The 13455-nt window shown below is 41.4% G+C and overlaps 1 protein-coding gene across 1 annotated transcript; it reads left to right on the top strand.

Annotated features, from left to right (window-relative positions):
* Nucleotides 1–9033: 9033 nt before the first annotated feature.
* On the top strand, nucleotides 9034–13111 carry LOC139651492 (neurogenic differentiation factor 2-like). Its single transcript, XM_071528427.1, has 2 exons — nucleotides 9034–9158; nucleotides 12019–13111. Exons 1-2 carry the CDS (start codon nucleotides 9034–9036, stop codon nucleotides 13109–13111), a joined length of 1218 nt encoding a protein of 405 aa, XP_071384528.1.
* The last annotated feature ends 344 nt before the right edge of the window (nucleotides 13112–13455 follow it).

Raw genomic sequence — 13455 nt, 5'->3', positions numbered from 1 at the left:
TGGAGGGTGAAGTAGGTTCTTCTTCTTGGCTCGTAGAGCTGACGTTGAGTCGAATCTCGGAGACAAAGTCTCAGAGACAAAGTTTAAGGCAAAGTTGTGTAGATTCACTGTAACGTGTTCATGACCACGTAGGCGTGAAATCCGCGTTGGGCTTGTGTGCATGTGGTTTTGTTGTGATGTGTGAGGGGGCGTGTGTGTGGGTTAGTGTGTGTAGTGTTACAGCGGGAAAAATCTCATTTCATATGCATAAAACTTAGGTTTTGTCTCCCAGCTCTATGCAATATACTTTACCGTCATAACATTAACCTGATTGCATTCAGCACACATTACTGAGTATTTTAATATCAAACATGGCCATCTAAGTCCCATGTAAAGATGCACAACACGAATACCAGGAATAACTATCATATAAAACATCACAGTTACACACAAAATTACAGACATACATTAAAGTCCATCACAATGTGATATCCAAATTTTCATTAGTCTGTATCACAGATTTCTTCTTATTTTGGCAACATTCCAATGGGTGTCATTACAGACTCTCTGGAGCCTAGGGGCTTATCAGAGACAGGCTGTGTTGGTGTTTTATGGTTGTTTACTGAGTCTGTTTCTTGGTACCATCCATGAAGAGTGAAAATGGAGTGATTTACCAAGAGGTCAGTGACCTCCTTTACGATCCAACCACATTCCTGATCTGTTATCAGGGAAGAGATTCACACAGGATGCGAGGCCCTTCCAGATGTGTGATGATGATGATGATGATGAAGGTGCATCCACTACACAAGTCTTGTAATATTTGCTATGATTACAAATTAGATAGATCAATAGACAGATAGATAATAGCACTAATTAATAGTGTTTATTTGCTCTGTTTCCATGAGCTGTGAAGTGAATTTGACTGAACTGTCATTGACTTTGTTTCTAAATCCAGCTCTACCCAAACGGGGGAGTTGAGAGTCAGGATGCGTGCGCATTCATAGGCCTCATGGAATGGATGATGGAGGTTGACGCTGAGCAGAGAGCCACGCCCGACGACGCTCTGGAGCATCCCTTCCTCACCATGAGCCACCTGGAGGACTCCTACGCCACCAGCTCTTAGTAAGTGTGTGTGTCTGTGTGTGTGTCTGTGTGTGTGTCTGTGTGTGTGTAGGTGTTAACGCTGTTAACAGACAAAGCAAATGTTTGGACAGGTGTTTGATTGATGGATAGAGGGAAGGATGATAGGATTGATCGATTGATGTTTTGATTGATGGATTCATTGATTGATTGTCATACTTCTTGCAGTGTCCAAGCCTCCTTCCTGGCCATGAAGGCTTTCTCCCATGGCAGCACATCAGCCACTACTGAATCAGTCACTATTGTCCTGGTTGACAAGACATCCACCACCTCTGTCCCGGTTGATATGACTTCCACGAACATTGACCCGGTTGACAAGGCGTCTCCCTCCTCCGTCCCGGTCGATATGACTTCCACAATCACTGACCCCGTTGACAAGGTGTCTACCTCCTCTGTCCCGGTCGATATGACTTCCACGAACACTAACCCGGTTGACAAGGTGTCTACCTCCTCTGTCCCGGTTGATGTGACTTCCACAATCACTGATCCGGTTGACAAGGCATCTAGTACCTCTGTCCTGGTTCACAAGACTACTACTACGACTACTATGATGACTGCCACTGTCCACTGTGCCACTTCCGCTCCCTCTGACCCAGCTGATGGGGCTTCCACTCCCTCTGACCCGGCTGGCGGGACTTCCACTCTCTCTGACCCAGCTGGCAGGGCTTCCACTCACTCTGACCCGGCTGGCGAGGCTTCCACTCTCTCTGACCCGGCTGACGGGGATTCTACTCTCTCTGACCCGGCTGCTGAGGCTTCGACCGCTATCCCCACTGAGGTCAAGAAAAAAAGTAAGATACAAAGCAAGTCCAAATTTGATCCGTACTGGTGTATTATTTCTGATTCATATTATATTTCCTACTGTTGAGCGAAGGGTGATCATGTTACTAAACTTCACTGCAACAAATACTAACAAGCACACCCACATTTAGGATACATCTATTACAAAACAGAAGTGGTGTTAAAAATACTATTCTTTTGATCAAACAGATTTGATCAAACTCTCACTTAGGTGAAGGGATGACAACATTGGGAAACACTTTAAAGCAGAAATTGACCTTTACCTATGCTTGCAATGCAAAGTTTTCCTCCCACGTGGCACCTTGAGAAGCCCATCATGTCGAGCCATTTCCAATGTTTTCTAAATTTCCAACCAAACGTAGCCACTGTTTCTCATTATTCCATTATTATTAACATCAAAAAATCAAGGTTCAGGTCCAGGAGGCGCCACCCTGCCAGCCAAGTGACAGCATATTTTCAGCCTGTATAAAGTTCATTAAACCAACATTAAAGTCAGAGACTGATTGAAACTGAGACTGAGAAGGATGATACTGTGAGATGTGATGGAAAAGATCCAGATGCCAAGACAGGTGAGGCTGAGTGAACCACATGAGGAACCAGGTGTGGTAAACTGGTCTTGCTGAAAGGAACTAAGGCAGTCTGAGAGATAGAGATGAGAAACATATCGACTTCATAGATACAACAGAGGAGAGGCCCACTGACCACACAGCAAGCCAGAAGGGAGAAAATATATTCAACCTGAATGGAAAAGACTATCTACTGATATTGGACCAGCATTCAAACTACAGTTCACTATGTTATCAGACATAAGAACAAAGCAGGTGATCAAATTCACTAAACTGATTATCCAGACATGGTATGCATAAGACAGTGATATCTGCTGATGGCATTCAGCTGAGGAGTATCGAGCCTTCTCAGAGAAATATGAGTTCGCACAAATGTAACTTCAAGCCCTGAGTTCCCACAGTCACATGATGCACTGGAAAGAGGGAACAAACAGTAAAAAGCTGCTGAAAGTCCTGGAATATCATGGAATTTAGAGAGGAGTATTCCAGACAGGGCAAGTCAGGGAATTTATTCAATTATCTGGGAAAGTTTTAGTTGTTAACATCACAATTTTAATAATATTTAATCTAATAATGGTTACATACCATTAATGTAATAACCTTTTTCCTGTGAATGTATTAATTATGACATTATTGAGTTTTTACTACATTAACAGGAGGGTTGACATTTTTTGAAAAGTAAGATGTTTACAATAATCACTAAAGATCTCTTCTATACATATCCATCTCTTTTTAGATGTAATACCATAGTTAAAGCACCCGCATATTTAATGCAGTGAATTAATACTCAGCTTGAATATAGAGGTCAAAGCCATTTTGCTCGCTGCTCGGTCCTTTTCCACATGCCACTCTCTTTTGGCTCTGCACATGACTAACAGCATAATGCTGAAATACTTCTAGTACCAAATCAAGACAAGAGACATTATTCCATATCAATGCAATTGACAGGTTGCTAACATCCCAAAATCTCACAAACAAACCCACACAGCCAACAATTAAAGTCCTCAATTTCATCTTCAGTAACATTGGATTATAAATTGAACTATCTCTATATTCAAGATTCACGAGTCAGATTCATGAATAACTGATAAAGAAATCCAGCAGGACTCACAGCATATACTAAATGGTGTAATGCTACTGAAATGTCCCTTTTGTCCATTTGCTTTCAGCCCCATCACAGTTTCTGATAAGGAGCTGAAAGACTGGGTGCATAAACACTGAACTAGCCCTCAGGTTGATATTTGGATATTTGAATGTGTTTTTTATTACCAAGTGTTTCAAAATAAGTGGTCTAATTTAAAGAAAGAAATACCGAGTGTTTCTCAAAGTAGGGCAGGAAATTTTGCAAAAACTTCAAAAGCAGTGATTCCTCTCTCCAATGGCTGCAGATACATACATCATATTTATGGGTATGTAAATATATCAAGAGAATGTTCGGTGGGAAATACATTGCCATGGCAACAGTTACTTTTCACAGTGTTGAGTGTTGGTAACTCAGTAACCATAGTGTGTATATATGTGTCAGTGTGTGTGTGTGTGTGTGTGTGTGTGTGTGTGTGAGTGTGAGAGAGTGCACGTGAGAGTGAGCTGGAGAGAGAAAACAGAGCTGATACCATGTGGGTGTGTATGAGAGTGTGAATTTGTATGCAAATATATGTAACAGAGTGATAGACAGAGAGAGAAGAGAAGAGAAGAGAAGAGAAGAGAAGGGGGAGAGTGAGTATGATCATAAGTAGATAAACACTAGGGTTTGACTGATATTGGCCTTTTATTAAATATCTGATATTGGCTATTCATGCGCTCCACTGCTGATATGATGGAGATTTATTCATTTAATTGTTCAACAGTGTTTTGTTATGAATTAATTTTTCATTTAAAGGCAGTAATCTATCCCAGAGTTTCACTGCAGTTGAATATGTGCAGTGGGTCATCCTGCCTTAAAGAGCTGCAAACCCACCTAAAATAATTTAATTAGTCTGGGTTTCAGTGGAGAGTTTTAGTGTCCCTTGATGGTCTAAATGCTTTTCCACGCTGCCAAGAATAACGCTCAGGTGGGAAGCTCTAAATACTTGTATTTTTTGGCATGAATTTATTTTGTTTTATTAAATATTAAATACTGGCATAAAATATAATCTATCCGCAGCAGCAATACACAAATATCATTATCAGTAGCAGGGGAAACAGGGAAATGGGAGTGGTGTGCGTGTGCATGTGTGTGTGTGTGTGTGTGTGTGTGTGTGTGTGTGTGTGTGTGTGTGACAGCAATATACAACAGAGGAGGAAAGGAGGCAAAGCAGGAAGAGAGACACAAAGACAGATAGACAGTGTATGAAAGGGAGAGAGACAGAGACAGGCAGTCACAGCACAACAGACAGGAGGTGGGAGAGAGAGAGAAAGGGGTTGGAGATAGATAGATAGATAGATAGATAGAGAGAGAGAGAGAGAGAGAGAGAGAGAGAGAGAGAGAGAGAGAGAGAGAGAGAGAGAGAGAGAGAGCGAGCTATGAACAGTTTGCTGCTGTGGGAATAATCCAGTAAAACTCATGGGAGGGGCAAAGTCTCTCTGCTGCATTCCACTGGGACTGTGAGTGTTTCACTAATTATCAGTGACCATTCTGACTGATCATTTTCCTCTCAGATCTCATAGAATTGGATTGGAAAAAGATAAGCAGGGTGACTTTGTGAGCTCAAGGGTCCACCCTGTACTGAAGTGTCCTTGAGCAAGGCAGTGGATCTCTGCTGCTGCTGCTGACGGGATGCAGACAAAAGACCTTCTGATTTGGAAATATAAAGACAGTCCATCTGTGGCTCAGTTCAGTTTTAGTTCCACTAATGCCATTGAAATATGGACATATGGGCTGTTTGTGAGCATTTATAATGTTATAAACTGTGCCTGGCACAAATTGGATATGAAGAATTAGCACCAACTAGTGTTTAAAAAGGAGGAAACATTCCATAGTATTCTGATGACAAAAATATTGTAATTTGTTAGTTATTTATATGAGTATCAGTACTGATACTTTTGCAAAACACAGTAAGTGATTGTTTATTGGATTACTAAATTTGCAGGGTAAAAGTAAAGTTTTGATTGCAAGAATGTAGACAAAATACAGCAATAATAAAACAATATCGTAGATGATTGAGATAATACTATTCAAATTACTAAAACAAGGTAGGTAGATGGTAGGTAGACAGCCCTTATAAAAAACACAGGTAGCTGGTTCCAAAAACTCTTGTGATGATGGACTCAACATTCCAACATCATCATCATCACAAAATCATCTTCAGTGTTAGACCAGCAAGTGTTAAGCAAACTAACAGTTTCATGAGCACAAACCCAAGGACAATATACTGTATGTTAAACATTACACAATAAAAATCTTGTTCCAAATCCTGCTGACAAGAATTACATCAGTGTTTTCAGCCAGTTGTGCACTATCTTTTTATTACCAGTAGATGTCACCCACATATTATTTGAGAAAGCACTGCATTACATGAGAATCCCTGCTCAACCACATTTGCCACTTGAATGATAACCTACACAGAACAGTGTCAAATGTAAAAAGAAATTCTATAGAGAAAAAAATAAATAAAAAATAAAACCCCCACCCAAACTCAAGCAGTATGACAAGAAATTATTTCTTTCACTCTTGTGAGCTGCCTCAAAATTCACTCTGGTTTCTACATCAGACTTTCCTCAAATCACTTCACCTGATGGAATTGAAAGGGGAATATCTTTGCAGACAATTTTTATAAAACATAGCTATTAGCTAACAAGACGTCAAATATTTCTTGACGTCTTGTTACTCTGAAGTGACAGGAAGTTGGGACAGAGCTTACAGTGACAAAGGAAGTATTTACAGTATGTAAACCCTCTGCCACCTATGTGTGTGTGTTTTTAAATTTTGAATCAAACTTTTACTTGATCATCATATAACTTACCATATCAATAAAATAGTATCTTATATACAGTAGCCTATCATGTAAATATATTAGAAGTCACATGATGATGAAATATTACTTTGCTTCAAATAGCACTTGCCACTGTAAATAAAAGGCAGGCTTATTTATTTTATGATTAGGTGCCTTGTTTTACTCTGGCTGCAAAACTTAAAATAATGGTTTACAGAAATGTTCATCTCGCTGCTATAATGGTTCGTCAAAAAGGAGTTGTTAAAAAAAAAATAAGGCTGTTGGGGCTTATTGTTCAGGTGCACCATGCACTCTTATGAGTTTAAATCCACCTTACCACTTCTGTTGCATATGAGACTATAAAAATATGCTTCATACCATGCAAAAGGAGGTTAAATATGCATAAGGGACTACAGTAGGACAAAGACCACAAGATTATCAAATCACTATAGTATCTTCTCACATAAATTTCTGTCCTTTGAGACTTCATACTAAAGCATATTACTGTTTGTTTTCATGAAGTTTCATGAAGAGTTACATATCAATAAAGATCAATAAGTCAGTCTAGGCTCAATTGAACAATACAATAAATCAAACCCTCTGCTTAGGCTGAAAAACATGGAGAACTCAGGGTGGTCAAGATCTGCCCTCACTACATTATAACCAAGGCTCTTTTTTTAAAACCTAAATTGTTAAAGCTCCTTTGTTATCAATTATTGGTAGAAACTGTAAGTAATTGAACATCCACGGTTGCTGGTGGATTCAAAATCTCACCATGTATTTTATATTCTCAACAGCCCATGTATTGTTTTTGGAATAGATCAAAACAATTACCAACCACAGAAAAGAAATTACCAGCATTTACCTGGTCAGTAAGCCTAGTATTCATTTCATATCCTGAGCATGGAGAAAGATTCACCCTGTGTGTTACTAGATTATATCACACTATGCATGGTGGTTCATAATGTAAAACAAAATGATTAAGAAAACCCCACAGGTACAAAACAAACTGATTCAATCATTCTTCTGTTAGCTAATGGGAAACAGAGATGTGTACGGCTTCATTCCTCAAAGTAAATTGTGGAAAAAGTGGATTATTGGTCATTAGAAATGTATGTCAATTTGTTGTGTGTATTTTAGTAATGAAGAATGTTTAGCATTGCTTAGATTAAATATCACATGAAATGGGAAATGGGATCTTATCTTATCCTCTTATTATTCTTATTCTAATCTTATTACAGTACATCTGTGAAACACTAAATACCTGATATATCTACTAAGAGAAATGTCATTATAGCAGCCTGTGGCTCAAAGACTAAAGAGTGAACCTCTGGAAATGTAATCAGAGCTTCTGAATTTGAAAATTGAGTGTGAACTTTTTGATTAAAAGATCAAATTAGTCAGACATTGAATGACCGGTTTGTACCATTTGACCATTGTTTGCATCTGTGTCCCTCAGGATGATAACACAGTTAACCATGTTGTGTTGTGACCCTGTCTATGTCTTTATCAATACAGGACAGGAATGGACAGCCATTACAAGAAATACTGCAATCCTGTCATGCAAGCAAGTCTTTTTATTGTTCAGTGAAAACAGAGAAAGGTGCCCACACACACAGTGAGCAGGGCAGTGGCCAATAGACTGTAGGCTAATCCACCAGCATTATGGTGATGATAAGCTTTCAGTAGCTCTTTTGCAGAATTATCATTCTCTCTCTAACTGTATTTCTCCTTCACTATCTCATTCTTTCAGTTTCTTTCTTTCTCATCCTCTCTCTCCCTCTTTGGCTCTTCTGGTCTTGCCCCATCTTCTCTGTCTTCTGTCCCCTTTCTGCAATCTGTGTCTGTGCCACCTTTGGCACCAGCCCGCCCACTGGCACCTGTGCCAAGCCTGGCAACCCAAACCAGCTCTAGATGCTCTGCTTAGCCCAGTTCAATTGACTCGTTTAGGCAATTGCACCCTGACTCTGATCTTTATGGTAGGCCCTTATTTATCCCAGGCCTTTGTGTCCGTCTGAATATAATAGTTTTAAGATGATAGTTTTCACCTATCTCATGAAACAGGCAAATTCACTGTGATTGGAATCGTATCTGCTATTAACTGTGGACTAACCCTAAATGACTATAGGGGCTTATAGCTAGTGTGTCCGAGCTACTCAAAAGTGAGTTTATAGTGATTGTATTTTATTTTATTTTTTTTGTTTGTTTGTTTTTGGTTTTTTTAATGTCCGGTAGTATCACTATAATATTCCATTAATACCCTATAGGGGCTTACAATGGGTCTTGTGATACTCAATAGTGAGTTCATATTGACCTTATGGTATTTTTTTTTATGTACGATAATCATATAATTATATTGCTACCATAATCACATAATAATAATCCTATTACATTCCTAATATTCCTATAGGTACTTCTAGTTTTGCTGTGATATTTGAATAGAATCCCTCTAAAAATTATTATAGGATTACTATAGTTCTTTATCGTAAGGGGATTGGTGTCTTAAACCTCCTATATGAGATTAACCCCCTTTTTTCCAAGAGACGTAAGAGGAGCGGTTTGCCTCCGATGCGTTTTTTTTTTGTTTTTTTTGCCATTCTCTCCTTATTCCATTTTCTCTCTCAGCTCAGTGACAGATGGCGAGTCCCTCTCCCCCAGGGGAAGCCAGTCTCTGTGAATGCGGCCGCATGTCAATCACCGGCTCTCATGTGATGGCTCTTGCCAATGACGTGCCAGCCATATGGGCCTGGCATCAGAGCTGGTATGTAACCCACCCAGTCCTGCCTCTGAGATGCCACACGGGCTCCCTCCACGCGTTTGGGCTGGGGATAGCAGCGCCCAGAAAGAGCAGGGTGGTAGGATATAGTGCTGTAATAGTAGTGTAGTGCCTCGCCTGCAGACGCATCCGTGCGGGGCTTGTGGATGTGATGCCCACCCGGAGAGAGATGGTGTAAACAAACCCGCTTTGCCCCGTCACTGAGCTCCAGCACGGAGGTAGGTTGCACATTTACAATCAAGGGTATCAATTATGGATCTGGATTCAAACGTTTTTCTTTCTTTCTCATGCCTATTGCATTGCCAGGGAGGGAATAGAATGGCAGTAACCTACACTGATATGTTATTTGTCTCCACTCTCTTAGAATAAGGGGTTCTTCTTCCTCCGCTCTCTTATCTTTTCTCTGCGTCGCATCTGATCAGATAGGCTTTTAATCCCCGTTTCCAGCTCTTTATCCCGGGTCTCATTGAGGAGATTGATCCATCTACCTAGGCCTATTTAATTTGACAGATTAACTTTCAATAAATTATCAAATCGTGATTGATTTCAAAGATTTATTGTGCATTTTTCTATTCATAATATGCATTTATTTAACGAATCATTTGGCGTTGTTTATTTGTTTATTTCAGAGATGGGCATGGGAGGTAAGGTCAAACTGTAGAATTATTTTTCTTTTTTTTTTTTTTTAGAATAGAATACCTGTGTGTGTGTGTGTGTGTGTGTGTGTGTGTGTGTGTGAGTGTGTGTGTGTGTTTGTGTGTGTGTGTGTTTGTGTGTGTGTGTGTGTGTGTGTGTGTGTGTGTTTGAGCGCGCGCCTCAGAGCACTGTGGGGGTAGAATTCTCCATAGAGTTACATAGGCTAATTGACAAGGTATTGGTTGGCATTAATTACATTGTGCTTACAAGATTAGAAAAAATACGCCCTTGGACTCCACACGCACAGCTGAGCTACTACAACCAAAATCTATCAAGCTTTTTTTTGGAGAGGGGGTTATAGCTTTTTGTATTTTTTATATATTATTCTATTACATAACTTGTCTATCTAGACCAAGTTGGTTGATGTATTGTCAATAGCATGAATAGCATAAAAAAACAAAACAAAACAAAACAAAACAGATAGGCTTATATTTTCAATAAATAGGCTACTTCACAGTATTGATTCTGGCCACAAACAAATAAACCTGAATCCCACTTAAAATTAACCGCTCAAACAAATTATGTTTTTCAAATATTTCCTTGTCTATTCTAGCCTGGCCTAATGTCCGTTTGAATATGGAGAGCCGTAAAGCCACACGCAGTATTTGAGGAACCCACCAAATCTCCGAAATATAAAATTTTGAAAACAAAGAACAGACTAAAACAGACGTTACTAAAGAAAAAATCTATTTAATCTATTTTATTTTGGCCATGCACTAAAGGGATGCCAACATATGCCACGGACTGAACCGTAAAATTCTAGTTAGGAATAGGCCGGTGACAGATGACGGGTTTTGGGGTGGAGATGATCTGACGGAGAGGTTCCTAAAATGTGGCTCTGGGACCTGGCAGGGGTCCTTCAGGGGGCTCCAGGTGGTCAGCAGCAAAATGGGGTTAAATTTCATCATTATTTCACTTAATTAGTACAATGAGACGCATGCATAAGGATGGCTGTTTTGGATCACTCTCCCCAATGTTATAGACAAATAGCATTTCATTCTGTACTAGCCTACTCTAAAAATCTTCTCAGATGGGGTCCTTTGGATAAAATCGTATCAAATTAGGGTCAAATGCGTATATATTCAGGGGTCTTTGAAATGAAAAAGTTTGGGAACCCCTTGTCCAGGTAAGTGCGGCCTGGCTGTGCTGGAATGCCTCCAGGTTATTAATTTATAGTGGGAGGAGGGAGAGGCGACCCGCAACCTAATGCGCCCCCTGGGACCTGCTGCTGAGGCGGGCCAGCACAGCTCCCTGCACCGGCCTGCTGGAGGGGACAGGCCGGGCCACATGTGGAGGCCGAGGGGTGGCCAAGTCTGTTGCTTTTTGGAATTAAAATGTCTCCTTTTGGCGAAATTATTAGACATTATTCACCCTATACTGTCTTACATGTAGGCTAGTGCGGTAGTAGTAAATAAACAGGTGAGAAAACTACGACCTCCAGCCGGTAATCAATAGGGTATAGGGCAAGGTGATTATAATCTTAACAAAAATCAATTATATTTCAGAAAAGCATTAATTTATGTTTTTAAATGCCCAATCTTCATATTGGCCTATCTTACATCAGCTTGATATTATTATGAATTTAAGTGATGTTGATTCATGTCAGTCTAAAAAACTGAGTTTAGAGTGACAAAATGTTCATTTTTAAACCCTGAATATTTCTTAACACGGCTTGGATCTCGTTTGCTAATAAACGTTATCAACTGGATGAATTTGGCCTATAGGTTTGTGGACCAGCCTTCCTTTAAGATGTTGTCAAACGAGAAGAAATAGATAACATGTATAGGACAACCCTTACGAAAAAGAACTTGTAATTCTATTATATTGTACTATTCTATTCTATTGTCCTTTATAGGCCTACATGCCTATCACTGCAAAACATCCTATAGTGATGCCATAGGGGCTAAAAAACGATTACGTCACTATAAACTCACTAATGAGCACCACGGACACACTAGAAGTTCCTATATGAATATTTTCGGAATAATGTAGTGATTTTTCGTTAGGAACGGGGCATACAGCCTTATAATAACAACTCATATAGCAGGTTCTGTAGCTTTGACAGCGCATCTTTGGGTTCACACAATAGCCTCGTGCACAGAGGGCCACACCAACAGTCCAGCTCAAGTGTTGCCTGTCTCTCTTTCAGGTTGCTTGCCACCATGTTGAGCCGTCTGTTCAGCGAGGTGCTGCCGGACGTCCAGAGGCTCGCGGCTGGTTGGGTGGACGACAGTGAGAGCGAGGACTGTAAGGCCAAGGAGGACGAGCACGAGCCCTGTCACCTTGGGGATGACGACCTGGACGATAATGATGTGCGAGAAGGTAGCAGTCGGGCCGAGTCCGAAATGGCGGGCGACGACGATGAAGATGAGGAGGTCGAGGAAGAGGAATGCGGGGATGAGAACGGTGGAGACAAACCCAAGAAGCGCGGCCCAAAGAAACGCCAGATGACAGCGGCGCGCATGGAGCGCTCCAAGGTGCGCCGGCAGAAGGCCAACGCGCGGGAGCGCACGCGCATGCACGACTTGAACTCTGCGCTCGACAACCTGCGCAAAGTGGTGCCATGCTACTCCAAAACCCAGAAACTCTCCAAGATAGAGACTCTGAGACTTGCCAAGAATTACATCTGGGCCCTTGGAGAGATTTTACGCAACGGGAAACGTCCGGACGTCGTGTCCTACGTGCAGACGTTGTGTAAAGGCCTGTCCCAGCCCACTACCAACCTGGTGGCTGGCTGTCTGCAGCTCAACACCAGGAACTTCCTGACCGAACAGTGTCCGGACGGAGGCCGCTTCCATGTGCCCAGCTCTCCTTTCTCTGTCCATCCTTACTCCTACCAGTGTTCTCGCCTCGCCAGTCCTCACTATCAGCCCGGCTCCGGTGCGCTCAATTTGCGGGGCCACTCCTACGGCTCTGGGTACGAGGCTGTGTACCCGCCAGGCGGGACGTCCCCTGATTACAGCAGCCCGGACTACGAGGGCCAGCACAGCCCGCCCGGCTGCCTCAACGGCGGCCTGTCCGGGAGGCAGCAGGAGTCCTCCGAGACAGACAGGAACTATCATTACTCTATGCATTACTCCGGACTGACCACGTCCCGGCCCTCCCACAGCATACCCTTTGGTCCCTCGGGAGCGCGCAGTGGTGCTGCGCATTCCGAAAACATTCCGCCGTTCCATGACGTGCACTTGCACCATGATAGGGCGCCCCCGTATGAGGATCTCAATGCTTTTTTCCACAACTGAGCCCCTCAAATGGTCAAACGAGGCGTGTAGACCCTATAATGACAATCCTATTGTAATATTACCCTATTGGTTAGGGAAACAAGGAGAGTTTCTGAAGGATGTGAGATGAAGTGGCAGAAAAGTCCTCTGATTACCCTCTGTATTACTGATGTCATCCCTATAATATTGTACATTCTATCAAAGTGTGTCCCAATCCAGTATTTCCCATCAAATCCTGTATGCAGAATATGAGTGCAATTGACATGAACTATGTATAGGCATACATGAAACATGTTATGAAACAAACAACAAAAATAAAAACGTATTTTATAATTGTCTGATATGATCGAGCAAATCATCTTGTG

This window comes from Centroberyx affinis, unplaced genomic scaffold, assembly GCF_046629955.1.
Source record: "Centroberyx affinis isolate AG114_WGS23_722 - 3 ecotype Tasmania unplaced genomic scaffold, CSIRO-AGI_Caff_v1 ptg001673l_1, whole genome shotgun sequence".
In the NCBI taxonomy this organism is placed as follows: Eukaryota; Metazoa; Chordata; class Actinopteri; order Beryciformes; family Berycidae; genus Centroberyx; species Centroberyx affinis.
Note: the sequence above shows the minus strand (reverse complement) of the source record. Positions and strands in the feature narration are given on the sequence as shown.